Source organism: Phodopus roborovskii, unplaced genomic scaffold (genome assembly GCF_943737965.1).
Source record: "Phodopus roborovskii unplaced genomic scaffold, PHOROB, whole genome shotgun sequence".
NCBI lineage: Eukaryota > Metazoa > Chordata > Mammalia > Rodentia > Cricetidae > Phodopus > Phodopus roborovskii.
The window spans coordinates 385,556-406,123 of NW_026126483.1; the positions used below are offsets into that span (position 1 = coordinate 385,556).

General features: G+C 41.7%; 1 protein-coding gene across 1 annotated transcript in view; it reads left to right on the forward strand.

Moving 5' to 3' along the window:
• The window catches only part of Scgn (secretagogin, EF-hand calcium binding protein), a 38,775-nt gene extending 25,311 nt beyond the window's left edge, over positions 1–13,464 (forward strand). The window contains exons 8-11 of the mRNA XM_051194597.1: positions 4,487–4,532; positions 5,129–5,188; positions 7,668–7,736; positions 13,248–13,464. Coding sequence (XP_051050554.1) covers positions 4,487–4,532; positions 5,129–5,188; positions 7,668–7,736; positions 13,248–13,376 — 304 coding nt within the window. The 3' untranslated portion in view covers positions 13,377–13,464. The remainder of the gene's footprint in view (positions 1–4,486; positions 4,533–5,128; positions 5,189–7,667; positions 7,737–13,247) is intronic.
• The last annotated feature ends 7,104 nt before the right edge of the window (positions 13,465–20,568 follow it).

Genomic DNA, 20,568 nt, shown 5'->3' on the forward strand with positions numbered 1-20,568 from the left:
AGGTAGTCCAGGCAGATTGGCCTTTAAACTCATGCTATTCTTGCCTCAATCTCCAGACTGCTGTAACTGCAGGTGTGCAGTTTTGCTTTGGTTATTTCTAGTGAACAGAAATGCAATAGAAAAGTCTGTGTTGATTGTGTCTCCTGTAACTGTGCTGGTCTTGTTTATTAGCTTGAATAAGCTTTTGTTTGGTTCTTTGGATTTTATTGATACTATTGCTATTTGTAAATAGCAATGGTTTTTTCTTCCTTTGCATTTTGCTCGTCTTTGCTTCTAATGGAGCTATGAACCCACAAATATTTAATGTGTTTGCTAATGATGTAAGGATTGATGTTTGCTATTTTTCTGTGTTTTCTCTGTTGTTGTTTCTCCTTTCTATCTTATGCCAAATAATTATTTTATAGTGAACTATTTTCATTATCCTATTTAATTATCTTTCACTATTTACATCTTTTGGTGCCAGGGGCTAGCAGTGTTTAACTTTTTCTCTTGCTTATTTGGGGCTACAAATTTATTCATCATTGATGAACCATGATGTTTTTTTTTTCTTTTTTTAAATTAATTAATTTATTTTTTATTTTACATGTCGATCCCAGTTCTCCCTCCCTCCCTCCCTTCCTTTTACCCTCTCTACCCCCTCACATGCACCCTGATCACCCTCTCCTCCCATCCCCCACCCCAATTCCACATGTAGGGCAATGCCATCCAGGTGGGGGTCATGTAGATCTGTCAAGTCATTTGAAGTAGGGACTAGGACTTCTCTCCTGCCTCTAGGTTAAGGCAGTATTCCTCCCTGGGGGATGTGTCCACAAGGTCCTTTTGTGCACCAGGAATGCATCCTGGTTCCACTCTCTGAGATCTCTTAGACTGCTCAGTCCTTCTGGCTGAGACCCATATTCATGGGAGCCTAAGTCAGTCCCATGCTGGATTCCCACTATCAGTCTGGGGGCCCGTTAGCTCTTCCTTGTTCAGGTCAGCTGTCTCTGTGTGTTTCTGCAACCTGGTCTTGTCCTCTCCCTCTGCATCTGGATTCCAGTTCAACTCAGTGTTTAGTTATGGGTGTTTGCTTCTGTTTCCAACAGGTACTAGATGAGGGCTCCATGATGTTGGATAAGTTAGTTGTTGATCTCAGTATCCTGGAAGGGCATTTATGGTAGCCTTTCCACGGAAGCTCAAATTGTTAGTTGGTAGCAGTCTTGTAGGTCTCTAGACCTTTCTTTAGGTTCAGTTTTCTTTTCAAACCAATAATGGCTCCCTCTTATATGTTCTCTCTCTCTCTCTCTCTCTCTCTCTCTCTCTCTCTCTCTCTCGCGCGCGCGCGCTCTTCTGTCTTCTATTCCTACCCTGACTCAGTCTTCCTAGTCTCACGTGCCTTCCTTTCCTCCCCTTCTCTTTCTCCTACTTCTTTCTCCATTCACTGCCCCCCCCACTTCCCCTGTGCTCTGGGGGACTTGTCCCTTCCCCCTTCTGTGAGGGACTTTATATGAATCTCTTAGAATACACCTTGTATTCTACTTCCTCTGGTGGAGTGAATTATAGGCTACTGATTCTTTGCTCTAGGTCTAAAATCCATATATGAGTGAGTACATACCATGTTCCTCTTTTTTGTGACTGGGTTACCTCATTCAGGATGGTTTCTTCAAGTGCCATCCACTTGACTGCGAATTTCAAGACATTTTCTTATACAATCATTTTCCATCAGGTTTAGTCATTAATGATAAACAGAGTTATCTCTTATAACTCTTTTATGAAAGTTATCTTTTATCATTTTTATTTATCAACCCCGTAACCCAATTATTAAGAATCTAGAGGCATGACAGCCTGTTTTTAGTCTGGTAGTTTTTATGGCTTCAAGGACATTAGACAGGAAGAAAATCTCCAACCAGCCTGGGCAGATTGCCATGTCCCAAGCAGTGCATTCTTAACTCTTAATAGTCAGAGTGCCCAAGAAATATCCTCAGGCCAAAGATGCTGCAGTTATTATCCAGTTCCTGGCACAATATAACATTGGCATTTTATATATTTGTAGAATTTATTTGTATGTTTAATCTTGGAATTCTTTTGTTCCTTGGTCATAAGACACAAGTGTCTCCACATGAGATACATTTTCTTAAGAAGAGGAGGTCCTGACCTCTCTCTCATTCTTTTACCATCTTTCCACATCATTCTTTGCCCATCAATATAAGTTCCTGTGTGGGGCAGAGGTCACTTCAACTAATCTAACTTTGTTGCTATATATATGCCACAAAATTGCTTCTGTGGTATAGTAGGAAGAGGCTTGTAATCGGATCTGTTACCAACTCTTGACAAATCTTGTTGACCTTTTAAGTTTACATTGTTGTGATTATCTTGTCCCTCAGTAAGTGCAGGGGCAGATGTTTGAAGAACATATCAGAGCCTCGTAAAAGGACCTCTGGCTTCCGTATGTGTGTCACAACCTCCAAAACATGAGGAAGACCTTTAAGTAGCTAAGGATATCTCCCTAAAAAGTAGGAGGGGTGGAGTGCTCAGGACTTTCCTGGGGAAACTTAGAAGCAAAACTCCTGGGAGGAGGCATGAATGATTCATAAAAAAATTACCATCAATCCAATATCTTCATATTGTGCAAATATTAAAAGCCTCCCCACCCCCCACAAGCATGCTATACAAGTAGATCAAAAGCAAAAGTGGCACGGTGGCCATCATGCAGCTCAGCTTTGCTGGGTCTTTGTCAAGCAGCTATGTTGGCTTTATGACTTTTGCCATTTCCATCAGATATGGCTGTGTCATTTTGGGTTATTTTCTTAATAGTTCTCTGGGGGATTGCCATTAACAAACAGAATTAATAGCAACTTAATTTCAACATTATAGTAAATTTGTGGTTTTATACAGTTTTAAACTACAGTTAAATCCCCCATGTTCTTTATGTTCTCCAAATCACATCATTATATGCTGTGCTCCCATCAACACCTATTTATACTTTCATTCTTTTTTCTTTCTTTCTTTCTTTCTTTCTTTCTTTCTTTCTTTCTTCCCTCATTTCTTCCTTTCTTCCTGCCCTCCCTCCCTTCCTCCCTTCCTCCTTTCTTTCTTCCTTTCTTTCTTTTTCTTTCTTCTTTTTCTCAATAGGCTATTGCTGTGTTGTCTAGGCTGGCCATGAACTACTATGTTCAAGGCATCCTCCTTCCTCAGTCTTCTGATTACCTGGCAGTATGTCAGGTGTCTGGGGTGCACATTTTGAATAATTGCTTGAGGGGGCTAAAACACTGGAAACAACAACAATGACATTAATACTGTTCCCACTTTTTAAAATGTGTAAGTATGAGTGTCTTGGCTGCATCTATGTTTATGCATCACTTTCTTGCCTGGTACCTTTGAAAGCTGTGAGAAGGCTCCAGATCCTCAGAAACTGGAGTTACAGAAGGCTGTGCACTATCACATACTTGGAATAGAAACTGGATCTTCTACAAGAGCAGCCAATGCTCTTAACCACCAAGCTGCCTCTCCAGGCCCACATGCTGCTGCCTTTTATAATTGCTCTTGCACTTAATCTTACTGATGCTTCTGATTTTTCTCATGGATTCAAGTTTCTGCCTATTGCCTTCTCATTTCAGGCTGAGGACACTGCTTGGTTTTCCATTTAGGACATATTATTGGTGATGACACTTTTGTTGTTCATTTATTTGGTGTCATTTCTGAACTTGTTCCATACAGTCTCTCCTCTTCATTGTATGAATCCACTGAAGTCTATTCTTGGGAAGCTTAATGCTCAGTTTGTGACCAGAAAGAGAATGCTTTTGTTTTGTTGTGGATGAAATAGGAGCCAGGCATAGTAAGCAGGCCTTGACCCATGATAGGCTAGACCTCTATCACTAAGCCATATTCCCATCCAAGACTTCCTTAATTCTGGGACAATGTCTGGGACAATGAATTCCCAGTCACTCTTCAGGGACTCAGTGTACAGGTTGGGGAACAGAATGCTACAACATTTCTTGTTCTTGCCAAGATATAGCTGGGGTTTTCTTAGTTTTGTTTTGTTTTATTTTGGTTCCTGGAGACAGTGTCTTTGAAGCCCAGGTGACTTCAAATTGAAAAGTCTTTTGCCTCAGTGTCCAGAGTGCTAGACTGTTAGAACTGCACTACCATACCATATTGATTCCATTGTTTTTATAAAATAAACACTCCCCAGACTGCCAAAGGCTTTAAATGACTTTCCATTTTTCTCATTGCTTTTGTGGGGCAAACTTTCATAAGCCTGTAGTGTATGATTTCCCGCCAGGAAGGGTCTTTAAAGCTTTGTGTAGTGAAGGCTAATCAACAGGAAAGTTTGCCCATCACTCTCCATGCATTGATGGTATAGGAATTCCTGTATTTCAAGTTTCTGTACAGTTCTTCAGGATAATGTGGAAACCATCAGTCATTTCCTCTCTGCAGAGCTGTGCATTTACTGACAGATGGGAGAGCTTACAGAGGGTCACGCGGATTCTGTTCTTTTCCCCCCATTTAGGATTCTGGCTCTTCAGGAAAACTTCCTTCTCCAATTTAAAATGGATGTAAGTGATGACATTTCTCTTGATGGGTTTCTGCTACCTTTGTTTCTTTATGTATCTGCAAAGAAGGAAAGGTAAATTAGTTATTTTTCTTAGTCATTATGGTAAAAACAAATGTGGCAAGGAAGTGAAGGGAGAGAAGGTTTATATTGGCTCACAGTTATAGAGATAGTCCATCATTGCCATCATGGTCAGGGAGGCATGGTGGCAGGAGCAGCTTGTAGCTGTGGAAATGGGATCTTGCTTACACCTGGGTAGAGCAGGAAACAGAGGACCCAATAGGAAATAGGGCTGAGCTATAAAACCTAAACATTTGCTACTTGGTGGCTCAATTCTTCGAGCAAGGCCCCATCTCCTTACAGTACTACAGTCTCCCAAAACAGCGCCACCAACTGACGAAAAACTGCAAACACATGAGACTGTGGGGGACATTTCCCATTCAAACTATAACAAAAGATATCCATTTGTATAACACTATTAGAGGAATCAAGGAACTTTAACTTGATTCAGAGTTTATAAGGGTTGCCCAACACCCTGTGGGAATTATATACCAGTAGCTATGTGTTCCTGGATTGACATAATGTTTTCTTCGCACCCAGGCTTCTTCTACTGAAGAGAGGAAGAGGGACTTTGAGAAAATCTTCGCCCATTATGATGTTGTAAGTGCTCTTCACACTTTGAAGCCATCTTTAGGCAGAAAGCTCCCTTTTTTCCACTGTGGCAATGTCATACTGACAAAGTCTAAACTGAGAGAGTGTGTGAGATGTTAGGTCAAGGTGCCCTGAACATCTTCATACAAGGTTGGATGATTAAAGAATGGCAAATCAGGGAGCTGAAGAGATAGCTTAGAGGTTAAGAGCACTGGCAGATCTTCCAGAGGTCCTGAGTTCAATTCCCAGCAACCATACAGTGGCTCACAACCATCTATAATAAGATCTGGCATCTTTTCTGGTATAAAAGTGACATGCAAAAAAAAAAAAAACTATACATGATAAATAAAAATTGGACAAAACTGATTTATACTTGAGCAGAGAGGAACTCATAATGTCTGTTTAGCTTATAAAACCATGTCAAAGATCCTCCTTGTAAGACCAGACATCCATTTATTGTGTGTGCCAAAAGAAAGGAACAAACAGAAAATCTCCCTTCCATCCAGACAAAGTCAGTTCTGCCCAGTGTAAAATGGTTCTCTTGTAGATTGATTGTACAGACATTCTTCAGATGGTGCACTGGCCGGTTCTGTGTGTCAACTTGACACAGGCTGGAGTCAACAGAGCGAAAGGAGTCTCAGTTGAGGAAATGCCTCCATGACATACAGCTGTAATGCATTTTCTCAATTAGTGATCAGTGGAAGAGGGCCCAGCCCCTTGTAGGTGGTGCCTTCCTGGGGTGCTGGTCTTGAGTTCTTTAAGAAAGCAGGCTGAGTAAGCCATGGGAAGCAAGCCAGTAAGCAGCACCTTACCATGGCCTCTGCCTCAGCACCTGCTTCTAGGTTCCAGCCCTGCTCGAGTTCCTGCCCTGACCTCCTATGATGAATTATGATCTGGAAGTGTAAGTCAAATAAACCCTTTTCTCCTTAACTTGCTCTTTGGTCATGGTGTTTTACAGCAACAATCAAAACCCTAGCCAAGACATGTGGGTATATCATTCTAGAACACTAAATGGCACAGTGTTGAATTTCTGGAGATCAAGGTGGGATAATATGAGAAAAAGGGAAAATAAGTAAAAAGGTGGGGAATATCCAAAGAACCCTCTCCGTAAAATTAATGTCCTGGAAGACCTGGACTTCATTCTGAGCAGAAGCACTGAGCCTGGGCTCAGTTCTTACCTTGTATCTGCTGCCCAGCTTTCCATCTGGGCTTCTCAGTCTTGTGACCTGGGATAGGTACCTCAACTTCATTATTGTGTATGTAGCCTTGGCTGTCCTGGAATTTACTCTGTAGACAAGGCTAGTCTCAAACTCATAGATCTGGGAGTGCTGGAATTAAAGGCATGAGCCACCACTGCCTGGCTTCTCCCTGCCTTTCCCCCCTCATTTGTAAAGCTAGAAAAGATCAGGATAAGAATGGATCTGATGGAGCTGTGAGAGTGGTGTGAACTACATTTTTAAAGCTTTAACAGAAGAGTTTGGTATGCAGCATGACTTGCTAGTGAATCCAGTAAAGGAGGCAGTTTCAAAATAGTGTGTTAAAGAGTGAGGGTAAAGAAAACATAGGGTGACGAGATGGGAGTCAGGGGAGCTAGTTCATGCCTCTAATCCCAGAACTCAGAATGCTGAGGTGAAGGATTTGCTGTGAGTTCAAGACTAGGGTGGATTACAGAGTGAGACCTTGCCTGAAAAATTAAGAGGTAGGGAGGGGCTAGAGAGATGGCTTAGAGGTTAACAGCAATAGTTGCTTTTCAGGAAGACCCATGTTCAATTTCCAGCACCTACATGGCAGCTCATAACTATCTGCAACTCTATTCTAGGGGGTCTGACACCCTCTTCCAGCCACCAAGGGCACAGACACACAAATCCCCCATACATATAACCTAAAAATAAATACCTCTTTAAAAACATTGTGAGGTGGAAGGCATTATCATAACAGCTACTTTAGGAAAAAATGGACATGTTTGAATGTCTATACCTCATTTTACTTTCATGTTTACAAAGATTTCAGAATGAGTAGGGGAAATGTCTCACATTCACAACAAAAACAATGTTTTATATACTGATGCAATATAGCTTTCCTCTGCTTAAACTTTACCACTTTCACTAGTGACCAAATGATTGCTCAGTTATAAAGCAAATGTTTAAAATGTCCATCCTGTCTTCTAAGAGTGATTGTTGTGTAATTAAAACTTCCCTGAACAGAAGCCAGTATATGGGAAGCAGATGTCAGGAAGTTTCATGGCAATGTTGTTTGCTGAAGAGCTCAGAGCGATGCTTCCTTTTGGGGGGGGGCAGGAAGCTATTGATGAGGGATGCTGTTAGTCCATGCAGGGCACTCATCCCCTGAGAATAAAAAGCAGAGCACCCACTTCTAAATTGGTTGGCAGTTACAAATGAACACTGATAGGTCAATTTGTCAAATTTATTCTTTAGCTTTGTGAACTAAGAAAATTATATTTGAGTGATTGGATCCTTTTGTCCTTTAGAGTAGAACTGGAGCCCTGGAAGGCCCAGAAGTGGATGGATTTGTCAAAGACATGATGGAGCTGGTCCAGGTGAGTTCATGAGGCTGGAAGGGTTATTCCCATCATGCATTGGGGTGACATTGTGACAAAGTGCATTGTTTATTTCTGGGAATGAGTGTGGCTGAAGATTAATACCAGAGAGAAAGGTCTGGAGACATTTCCTATTTCATAACCATGTAGATTCTGTGAGGCTCAGTACATCTCTTTCACTTGCTTAAGATCACACGAATTAAAATAACTCATAATCAACATATAAGTGTCTTTTAACAATCACTTTAAAGTCATTAACTTTTTCCAAACAGCCCACTGTCACTGTGTACTTTACTGTTTATTTCTCAGTTGTCCAGAGCCTCTACTCCCCTCTACATGCCTCTCTCAGACTTCATTATTACGATAGCTTTAATTTTAAATTTAATTTTTCACCAAGGGGTTTTTCAAATATCTAGCCTAGGAAGGACACATAGTGTTATGACATTGCTAAGTTAGATTGAGGTGGTTTAGTTTTTATTATATCACATGGCTGTTTTCTGTAGGTGGAAAATGTTTCTAAAATGGCAGTCTCCTTTTGAACTTTATTCTCTATACTTGTTTATAATCTCCTTACATAGACAGTTCCAGTCTCTCTCACTCCAGGGAGCTGTGTAGACAGTGGATTTAGTAGTCTATGTACTTAGGGATTACTTTGAAGTACATTATTAGATGCACAATGATTGCATACTGACTGTTCCAGACAGGAACAAATTAAAGTAACAGTTATTAATTACTCTTGAAGTCTCTGAATTATTTGCAAATATAATTAATACTAGGAATCTTGCTGGGCACACTTGCCTTTAATCCCAGCACTTGGGAGGCACAGGCAGGCAGATCTCCTGTGAGTTCTAAGTCAGCCTGGTCTACAGAGCTAGTTCCAAGACAGGCTCCAAAGCAATACAGAAAAATCCTGTGTCGAAAAATGAAACAAAACAACAACAACAACAACAACAACAACAACACACACACACACCAAAACAAAATAAAACAAACAAAAACAATCAAACAAACAAACAAAAACAACAAAACAAAACACAAAACAAAGAAAATTAGGAAATCTTGCAAGGGAAGAACCAGTTATCCATTTTTTTTTTTTTTTTTTTGCACAGATCTCCAGGAAGTTGACACTCTATGGCTGAGCAGACACAGGCACAGTTCTGTCTGATGTTCAGTCAGGTTTACTGGCATGTCACCTCATCTCAGAGATCCCTTAACTGTTCCCCCATCTTTGCCCTGTGGCTCTCAGGGCTCTCTCCTTTACATCCTGTGGTTCTTTCTGGCCTCCCCCTTGCCCTGTGGCTCTTAATGGTCTCCCTCTTGCTGTGTGACTCTCCTTGAAGATACCACAGGCATTTCTCTACCAGAACAAGTGACAGATATTTGGGTGCTATTTCCTTTTGAATTGATGGCTGACGGATAATCCCATTTTGTCCACTACCCCTCTGGGATAGTAAGGTTTCATGGCAGATGGATTGGCCCAACCAAAATTTTAGTTTGCTCTGATAGACTGAATGGGAGCACAAGCTGCTTAGTTTCTTCTCTGTAACAGAACCAGGGTCCTGACTGAATGTAAGCCTGGGGCTTCCATAATCAGACAGAGCACTTGCTCTGCCATTCCTCCTGTGACCCTCATGGGGCTAAGCATCACATGTGGAGACCCAATTAGAGCTGTGCCAAAATCCTCTTCTGTGTAGAACTTGGAAAGCACTCTCCAGGTACTCAGTGTCTGATCCTCCCTCTCTCATGTCACCTGCCATCTCTTCTCTTCCTTTCTTTGCTTGGAAATTTTTCTGTCCAACATACTAGAACTCTATTCCAGATCAGCATTTGTAAATTTTATGTCTGTGGACAAGTTTCTCCAAAGGCTAGGTGGTAACTTGGGGTGCTGTTAATTTCTACTATGATCCCTGAAGATAGCATGACTTCCCAAAGTCACAGGCTTTGTTACTGTTTCAGAACAGATCGGCTGTCATCATTGGAGTGCTTTTCTGATCTGTAATTGCAAACATACAAGAGGAAGTTTCTCAAATGGAATCTGTAACTCAATGAATGACATCGTAAAGTAGAACCCTGTCTGAAATACTAGTATGCCAAAGGTGTGCAAGAAAGCCTCCAAGACAGAAAAGTTGTGTCCAAGGGCAACTGACTCACCATAGTTTCAAAGTGTATGATTCCTTTTCTGATTTTAAAATCTGTATATAAAAATATTGAAGAGATGGAAAGATAGCTCAGCAATTAAGAACACATTTTTCTCTTGTAGCGGACCAGAATATGGTTTCCAGCATTCACAGTGGGTGTCTCACAACAACCCAAGCAGCTCCGGGAGATCTGATACCCTCTTTTCCTCCATAGACACAGTACACATGCACACACACACACACACACACACACACACACACACACACACACACTTAATTTTTTTTAATTGTCAAAAATAAAGCAAAATTTAAGAAGTCAAGTGTTACAAGTAGTTTTCCTGCTAGCCTGGTCTCACAGCTGCATCATCCCCAAGTAACACACAGAGAGGCTATATTAGATAAAATGCTGTTGGCCTGTTACTAGCATTTCTTATTGGTTAGCTCTGTCTTAAATATTAAACCATTTCTATCAATCTAAGTGTTTCCACATGGTCTTATCTTACCGGACAGAGGGTTCTGAGTTCTGCTCTTTTTGTCCTACATGTTAAATCTCCTACCTGTCCCCCGAATCCTCCTTGTCTCCTAGTCCCACCTATCTTGCTTTCCTATTGGTCAACAGAGCTGTATTCATTATCCAATAAGAGAAACATATTTACAGAATGACATTTCCCATCAGTCAAGGAGGATATAGGCTAAGATTTCCAGTTCTAAGATGACTACCTACTGTTCCAGGCCCAGATTCACCACTTTCTGGCAAGGTGATCATGGGTGTCATTTAGCACCTATTGATCTGTTTCCTCTCCTGCTTGTCTTTTGTTTTGCTTGTCATAATGGGAATTGAAGACTAGAGCTCACATATGCTAGGCAAGTACTTTCCCACTGCACTAAAATCCAAGCCTGTGTTTATTTCTACTGTGAAACAGAATCTCACTAAGTTGGTTAGGCTGACCTTGAGCTCCAGATATAGTCCAGGCCTCTGGTGATCATAACACATACAGGGCCTGTAAGCCATAGTCCAGGCCTCTAGTGCTCATTACATGTAAAAAGCTGGTATTCTGGGATACCTACCACAGAGAGTTGGGCATGCTGGCTGATAGATCAAACACTGGCTGCATTCTTTTAGAGGAGTTGGAATGCAGAAGGGATGGGCTATGATGAAAGTCTAAAGATGACATTGAGGGATAGGGTGACTCACAAATCCACAGATAGGAGGGAAAAGCACAGGCTATGAGCATGAATGGGGGCTAGGGGGCCAGTCTCGAAATACCCCAATTCCCAAGACTCATGAGAGATCAGCAGTTTTCAGTCAATTGCCCTGGGTCTAGTGTCAGGTGGTCCTTTGAGGGAGATGAGACAAAAATCTCTTAAAATGAAAGCTGACGGTATGATGGTGGGCTGATTGCTGAGTCAGCATTCTGACTCTAAGACACCTTCATGATAGTGGGCAGGTTAGATGGTCTCTCTGAGCTGTAGTTTAATCTCCTGTAATTAAGTATGAATCTGTATGAACCTCCTGTGTTTGTTCTGAAGATTTGAGATTATGTTTGTAGAGCCCCCACTCCAGGAATCTAAGCATTCCTGTGTTATTGACTTGCTATTAAGGCATCCTAAAGATGGAGGCTCCATGGTTTCTGTTACCCAGAGAATTTTTAAGTAGTGATATTTAGCTTTCCTAACTCATAGCAATGTCTCCAGAATTAAAAACATAACTTACATGGTACAATGGAATTTCTCTTATAGCTTCCCTCCTTCCTTACTTCCCACTACTCTAATACCCCAAATGTTTCTTACTTACTTGAAGGGAATAATTATTCTGAAATAAAATATGTTATTCTTCAATTAGGATTAGAAATATTAGAATAATTTGAATGAGGTAAAGATGCTGGCAAATAATTCATGCTTAGATGTAAATGTCTACCATTCTAGTCTTCTTCTAAGCATAAGAATTTGCCATAAGGGTACTGAAGCTGGGTACCACTTACTGGAGAGAAAAGCTATAGCCGTGAGTTATTGAAGATGCTGAAGACTAGACATCTTCACTTTGCATCTGTAAAAAGGCGAGTTCTTCACAGGACTCCTTGTGAAGCTTGCTGTAGACTTCCAAGCCACATTTCCTTGAGCTGGACACATGCCTGCCTAGTACAGAGACCCAGGACACTATACTTTATGAGTCCATTGAAATGCTTCTTACAGAGGTGTAAGAGGTCCCCAGCCCCTCCTGCCCCTAGCCCAGCCTGGTGCTCCTTTAGTTTCCAGCTGTTCTTTTCTCTTTTTAAAGCCACAGTCAGGACAGATGTGGCACCAGTCAGTCATTCTCCTTGCTGGAGGGTTGGTTAGCTCTCCTGGTTGTGTCTCTAGTTTGGAAATGGGAGGTTTTGTCCCCTAGTGATGATCTTTTAGAGGTTTCTTTGAAATTGAAGAAAGCTTCAGGCAAGGTTGGGGATGGGATGAGGAGTGCTGTTATGAGCAATTGGATTAATTCCCAGGGGCTCAGAAGTTTCTGGAAGGAAGCTGCTCTTTCTTCTCCTCACTCAGGTAATCAAGAAGAATGACCATCCAAGTCACTGCTTTTCCTTCTCTTTGGTATCAGTTTTGCAATTTTGATTCATCCCTCTGCCCCAGATTTCTCTAGAGCTGTGTGAGATGATAAAACCAGAGCTCTGTCAGCCAGGAGACCTGGCATGAAAACACCAGCTCTCTCCTCCTGGAAGAAGGCTGAGTTCTTCAGAACCTCTTTTCTAGTCTAGGCAAAGGCTGTCACTATTTCCCTCCTGGACCCCTGTGAGGAGAGGATGAAGTATGTGACAGGAGTCACTCTAGCACGGTGGTTTGTGTAGCCCGGAAGCTTCAAATGTTTCCCTGGGGTGCAGGTATAACTGTCCCTTTTTAGTCTGGAAGCACACCTGGAATAAATCTTCAGTTGCTACTTTGATATATAACATGGAAACTGGACTTTTATTGTGTATGAACCCTCTTTAAACTAGAGGCATTAAATATCCCATGGACAATAACAAAGCATGTCTTCTCTCATTGGCATAAATGACTAAGACTCCTGCCACAGGTCTCTGCTTTGGGATAAACTTTCTTCAATCCAGTTGCCTATAAAGCAGGCCTTTCTGAAACAACTGTGGCAATTGATGAGGAAATAAGACTTCAAAAATGTTTATTTACTATGCCTGAAGGTGCAGGCTAAGAAATCGAGCCAGTTACAGTTAGGGACCCTGGGTGAGATAGAGACAGTAGCTGTCCCTGACTCCCCATGGCCCATCATCTGCCCCACTCCTAATTTCCCAAAGCTTAGGGGACTTAGGCAGGGCTCTGGAGTCTGTGATTGCCACTGGCCTTCTGAATGACTATGTCCTCTTGTCCTCAGCCCAGCATCAGCGGTGTGGATCTTGATAAGTTCCGGGAGATTCTGCTTCGCCATTGTGATGTGAACAAAGATGGAAAGATCCAGAAGTCTGAGCTGGCACTGTGTCTTGGGCTAAAAATAAACCCTTGACCCCTGACTGCTCTGCTCTCTGCTTATGTGTCTGTGCTTTGCTTTTGTGGACCCAGTCAGCAAACTTCACTGATGCTGTGGTACTCTTGGGCAGGGGAAGGGGCCCCAGGGTGCTGCTTGCAGAGGCAGCCATGATCCTGTTCCATAGGAAGCCCCCATGCAGCTTCTTCTGTCTCCTCTCCTTGACCTTGTCCTGTCCCTCCACAGCCTCAGTTTACCTGCTGGTCTTGCCCTGCTCAACTTTCCCCTTCTCTTGGTGGATAGGGATAGCCATCGGCAATCTGCCATCTGTGGTTTGTCCTTGAGCTTTCTGCTCAGATTTTCACCTGTGCTGTCATAAATATGTATTCACAAAGAAAGAAATCTGTAGTCAAGAATAAAGATGTGTTTGAGTTATGAGCTTGTAATGTCCTGATGGTTTGGTTGGAGCTCTGGCTGGGATGAGGGACATCATCCTAAAGCAGTGATTGGCTGCAGGGAGCTAGCAGTTGTCCCAAATAATTTGTGTGTGTGTGTGTGTGTGTGTGTGTGTGTGTGTGTGTGTGTGTGTGTGTGTGAAAGCAAAGCATCCTGGGTCAGGTTTCATTATTTTGTTTGTTTCTTTGACGCAGTGTTTTACTGTGTAGCTCTGGCTAGCCTACATCTTGCTATATAGAAAAGACTGGACTCCAACTAACATTCATTTTCCTGCCGGTGCTTACTGAGGAGTACTAAACTTTTAGACATGTCATGACCATCTTGGCTTTGTTTTTAAGACCTTGGTGAAGTCACTTGCTCAGGTAGGGTGGTGTGTTACTTTGCTTTCTGTTGCTTGATAATACCATGACCAAAAGGAATTTGGGTGGAAAGGGTTTATTTGTCTTATATGTCCCAAACACACATCTCTACCACAGCCCATCCATGAGGGAAGCCACAGCAAGAACTTAAGCAGGACAGGAACCAGTAGACAGGAACTGAGACAGAAACCATGGAGGAATGCTGTTTACTGGTTTGTTTTCCTGGCTCATGTCACCTTTCTTTTACTTTACAGGATGACTTATCTAGATATGGCACTACCCACAGTGGGCTGAGCCCTCCTACATAAATTATTGAAAATGCCCCCATAGAGTTGCTTACAGGCCAATCTGATGGAGACATTTTCTCAATCCAGGTGCCCTCATCTTAGATGATTCTGCTTTGTGTCAAGTTGATAAACAAACAAACAACTACCTGGTACAAGGGGATCTTCAAGAAATCCAGATAAAATGTATCTGTGGATACATAGATATCTATACTCCCGTGCCTTCATGGGCACCTGTGCATATGTTTGGTCCACTGTGATAATTCATCTCAGTTGTTGACTTGATGACATCTAGTGTCACCTGAAAGACAAACTTCTGGGTAAGTCTGTGAGGGATTATCTTGGTCAGGATAGCTGAGATGTGAAGGTATACCTACTGTGAGTGGCAGCCTTCCCTGGATGGGATCCCGGAGTTCACAAATGAAGAAGGGAAGTGCACAGCACACACTCATTCCTGTTCCATGATTGTGGATGTGGTGAACGATCCCTTTGAACTTGAGTTAAAATGAATCATTACTTTTGTCAAAGTGGTTTCTTTTTTTGTTTATTTGGTTTTTTCTTTTTGTTTGTTTGTTTTTGTTTTTAACACTATGGCTGGAAAAATAGATGAGACCCCCCCCTCTTAACATTGCTCCCGTGTCTGCCTTTCTCTCTTGCCCTCATACACCTGTGGCTCCTTGCAGAGCATCAAATGTCTTTATCGGTGAAAACAGTAGTCTGTAAGTGGGCAGAGCTGCCAACCTCAACACTGCAAATATGTGCTGGGCGTGGGGGAGGGGAGTGGCAGACGTTTCCCTTTGATATTTTAATCATCAGTATCATTGTTTAAAATCACTTCTAATATTAGTGACCATTCCCCTAAAGAAAGGTTAAAGCTGGGAGGTTCTTCTGGGAACTGAAGTGCTTCCTGGGATGAAACATACACTCATGGCAGTAGATAGTCACCCTGGCAGGAGGGAACACCTTTTATAGAGGCACACATTCTGTAGAGCACACGTGAGCGGAGCTCTGGATCCCACAGAATGAGATTTCCTCTAGAGTCTGGGCTGTGGCAAGGAAAAGCTGAAACCCTGGTGTCAGCAGGAAGAGGGCTTGCTCCAGAGTCCTCAAGCTGCTGACAGCTTCACATAGGCAGATTTGCTTATTTTCATCTTTTTCTATAAAATTATAACATCGACATAGCAAAACTGAAGAGGAGCTGAGGATAGTTTTTCCTCATTTCCTCCTCTATTTGTAAACAAATTCATGTGTCTTTGTTAATTTCTGTTTCCTAATTAATTTTAAGAGGTGGTAGGTTTATGGATTGTCTCCCTGTAACACTGGTGCAAAGGTAGGTTGGGTCAAACAAATGAATCAGTATTTTAAAAGCTATTGGCTATTTCCAGCCCAAAGAAACATACAATAGGAAAAAAAAAAAAAAAAAAAAAAAAAAGTTGTCTGGTTAGCTCAATTGGTTAGAGCGTGGTGCTAATAATGCCAAGGTCACAGGTTCAATCCCATATGGGCCAATTGGGAATAATTCTTTGGGCTGGAGAGATGGCTCAGCCATTAAAGGTTAGGCTCACAACCAAAACAGGGAAAAACAAAACAAAACAAAACAAAACAGAAACAATGTAAACGAGAAGAAAAATATCTGATCTTAGAATTAGGAGCCCTAGTTAAATTTTATGCCTATTATACACCAGTTTTATAATAATGCTACCTATATCTCATTCATGTATACTCATGTAAAATCTTCTAAGGGTCAGTTTCTTCATTTTGTAAACAGAAGTAGGACTGGCATGGTGGTGGTTCAGTTGATAACGCATTTACTGCACAAGCACAGGGCTCTGAGTTTAGGTCTCCAGCACCATAAATGCCAGTCAAAGAAGCCCTCTCTTATAATCCCCATTTTGGGGAGGTACAGATGGGGATCTTTAGGGGTTTCTGGCCTGCCAACGTAGCTTAATGGAAGAGCTCTTGGTACAGTGAGAAACCCTGTCTCAGAAAACAAGGTGGAGAGGATAGAGGAAGAAATCTAATGTTGACCTCTGGCTTCCACAAGCACGTGTACCCACAAGTGCATAGACACAGAAAGAGTCACCAGGCTCAGTGGGAAGCTTACATTATTTGCCAATCTAATGTGGAGTATTTCATAAATGTAATGTCCTACACATTAGGCGTCAGAGCGGCAGTGAAAGGGAGAGTGACTTTGATCTACCACCATCTTGCTCTCTTGCTCAATCCCTGCTGCAAAAGACCTTGTGTGTCCTACCATGCAGTTGCCAGCAGTTTCTCAATGGGCTGGACATCAAACATCTTCTTGGATGTGAAGCCTGACTTTACCTCAGAATTCATTCTTACGTTTTACCCACTTATCTTTGAGTCATATTTCTTTATCTTTGAGGCATATTTCTTATCCCCCAAACTTCTCCTTGAGACCTAGAAATTTGGGATAGAGGATATTCACGCATACCAGCATGTCAAAAATATCAGAGGACAAGAAGACTCAAATATTATCAACAGAGTCATCATCACACCGTTATCATATCAAAGTCATTGTCATTATCATCTTAGACATGACTTTACTCCTCTTTTAGGCTGGTTCTTATTCCTGAATTAGAAAAAGCAGTACGTTTTCCACATTCCCCATAACATCTGCATTTAAAGGAATCCAGGGACAGAAACTGCAGAAAAAGGCCGTCTTGCTGAGAAACTGCATTCTTAGCAAAGATAGGGCTTTGCTGAAGGTGCTGTTATTTCCATTTTATAAACTAGAACATTTGGGATGAAGACAGTAAACAAAAGGCTAAGGTCTGCTACCAAGGAAATGACCCAGATAACCTCTGGGTTTTGACCCAGGGCTCAAGTGGCTTTAACAAAATTGCTTAAACATTCTTTGCATTGAGGAGGTAACTGTGGTAGGTTTTGAACACTAGTAACTGCTAGGACAGGAACCTCTTCTAGAATAAAGAAAATTTGAGTCAGGGTTGGTAATGCGGGAATGCAATCCTAGATACTCAGGATACTGAGGCAGAAGGCTTGCAAGTTCAAGGCCCGCCTGGGCTATGTAACAAGTTTAAGGTCAGTCTAAGAAAGTCAAGGACACTGTCTCAAAATAGAAATGAAAAGACAGGACTAAAGATGTACTCAGTGGTAGAATATTTGCCTGGCATATGTGAAGTCCTGCGTTCTGCACCATAAAAAGAAAACGTACTACCAACCAGCGAAACAAACAAGAAGATCTAAATGCAATAATGCAATATATAAATAAGTCACAATGTACAAAAATCCGGCATGGAAAGAATATCAACAGGTTAAATAAAAACAGGGCCAGTGTTCTTGATTTTTGTTTCAGGCTCCATTAGGTAGGTTTGTGTGTGTGTGTGTGTGTGTGTGTGTGTGTGTGTGTGAGAGAGAGAGAGAGAGAGAGAGAGAGAGAGACAAATGCTTATTGTGAATTTTAGTTTTAGGAGACAACTTTGCATTTAAAAATATTTTCTTTTTGAAGAAAATATTTATATTTATTATTTAATGTGCATGTGTGCACATCTGAACAGGAGAAGAGGGGAAGAAAGATTGTGCACATGAGTGCAGTGCCCACAGAGGTCAGAAGGGGCATTAGATCCTCTGAATGTTAAAGGTTGGCATGCAGCACCTAGTGTGGATGCAGAGGATGGAACTCTTTGGCAGAGCTGTGTGTGCTCTTAACCATTGAGCCATCTCTTGAGCTCCCTCTACTTGTCAATCACCAAATTACTCATTTTGCAGACTCCATTGGCCCATTGCCTTGATCTACATAAATCTTCCAGAATGTTCCATTTCAAAAGCTTAAGAATTTAGTCTGCAGAGAAGACACGGAAGGGAGACAAGATGTGGGAGAGGAGAAAGCAACAGATCTTGGAGGACCAGGAGGCAAGCTAAGTTCCTTCCTACCTTCCAAGTAGAATAAAAGAGATAGACCTGACTTGCATTAACAGAGTAAGCTCTGTGGACCCTAAGACACTGTAATTGTAGCTAGCTTCATGAAAGAACTCTACTGAAACAGTAATCTTAGAAAGAATGTTCCCTATTCTTATGAAGATATACTGTGTTCCAAGTATGATGAAGAAAAAGCAGAGATCTAGAAGACTCAAGCATCACTATCATTACCATCTCACCACCACCACAATCAGAAGCAATATAATTTTCAACATTATTACCATCAGTGACAGCACATTGGCATCATTATCATAATCAGCACTACTGGCAGTATCATCAGCATCCTCATTAGCAGCAGCAGCAGCAGGAGTACCTTCATCATCCTCATCACCACTACTACCACCACCACCACCACCATCATTAGTATCATCATCATAATCATTAGTAGCAGCACCATCTGTACCAGCAGTAGCAGCAGCGTTTCCAACATCATCAGCATCCCCACGTCACGAGCACCAGCATCAGCAATAAAAGCTGTAGCACTACCACCACCACCACCACCATTATTAGCATCATCACTATCATCACCAGTTGCATCAACAGCATTACCATCAGCAGCATCATTACCATCAGCATTAGCGTCCTTAGCATCATCATCATCAGCAGTATCATTATCATCATAATTATCTATCAAAATGTAACTCCCATTTTAACCAAGACATTGAAGAATTATTTTTCCTTTCCAGTTTGTGAAGTACAGATGGTAGAACAATTGAGTGATAGAATGCTGAATACAAGGTGGTGGGGAATCAGTTGTGTGTAAATCCTTGATTAGTAATGCTGTGTCATTTACAAATCTGTGCCACTCTGAGTCAGCACTGTTCACTTCAGGCACAATTATAGTAATCCTAGAGCAAATGTTAGCATTGTAATGATGCTGTGCAGAGTGATTATCTGAGAGCCATTCTCAGCGGCTGCATCAGTATCTCAGCATTTGTGTAACTCCAAATTACTCCAGAGATAGAAAAGGCTGCATTTGCTCAGTCATCAAAGAGGGCAACCTACAATTAGATTATGCATGCTGTCATCAAGGGGCTGGCAGGCCTACTTCACATGCTAGAGGGCTGAGGATGACCTTTAACAGATGCAGAGTCTCAACATAAAAACCTTTGAGACCAGAGCAGATAATGAACCATGGTTTGGAGCTAGCTGATTCATGTTTTTGTCTCTTCATAAGTACTGGGGGGGGGGAGCTTTTAAATGCCCTTGTTTGGATCTCTTAAAGGAATCAAAAGAGCCAGATTCACTTGTATTTGGTGACCCCAGAGGTTAACTGAACTCAAACTGCACACTTTTGCCAGTCCCTTGACCGTTTTCTGAATATACGCTTTTTAAATTTTTGACATGAGATTTCTGTCTCATATTTTTTCTGGGTATACAAACTGTTTATACCTAATGCAGGAGTGGGTAGCTTCAGGGGAGAGAGGAGAGAGGAAAGGAAAGAGAGAGAGAGAGAGAGAGAGAGAGAGAGAGAGAGAGAGAGAGAGAGAGAGAGAGAGAGAGAGAGAGGCTCACCCACAGGGTCTGGTCTACTTGTTATAATTAGTTGAATGTCTTCCTCTCTCATTCTCTTCCTGCCCCTGCTAGTAAGCTAAAGAACAAATTTGCTTTTGTGGAAGCCCGGCCTTTGATTGATTGCCATGTCTAAATTCAGAGGAATCTTAAATAGTTCTCTACTGCATACAGATTTTATCTCTTGCATATGTACCACCCACTGTAAGAATGCTTGTAAGATTCAGGTAAGAGTTTTAGCCCAGGATTTCTCTATGGGACTGTTGCTCTCTCCAGACTACTTGGGAGTCTTACTCCTCATTTTCTTTCTCATATCAGATGCTGGTGACCTTTAAGCAAACCTTGGAAACCATCTCTTCCTGAAGGCTAATCTTGACTATGGAGACACAAGGGACTGAAAGTGAGATAGCCAGTTGATATAGAGAGAGAGAGCACTGAAGCAAAAGTCACAAGATCTAGACCCACATTTTTCAAGGAACCCCTGGAGCAATGTATTTATTCCATCATACTACCATATTCAAGTGCCACAAACTAGATGACTTAAACACCAAAATGTATAAATCTATGACTGTGAGAACTGAAGTCTAGAAGGGAAGCATTGTCAGGGCTGGCGCCCTGCAGGCTATAAGGAACATTGTTTGTTTGTTTGTTTGTTTGTTT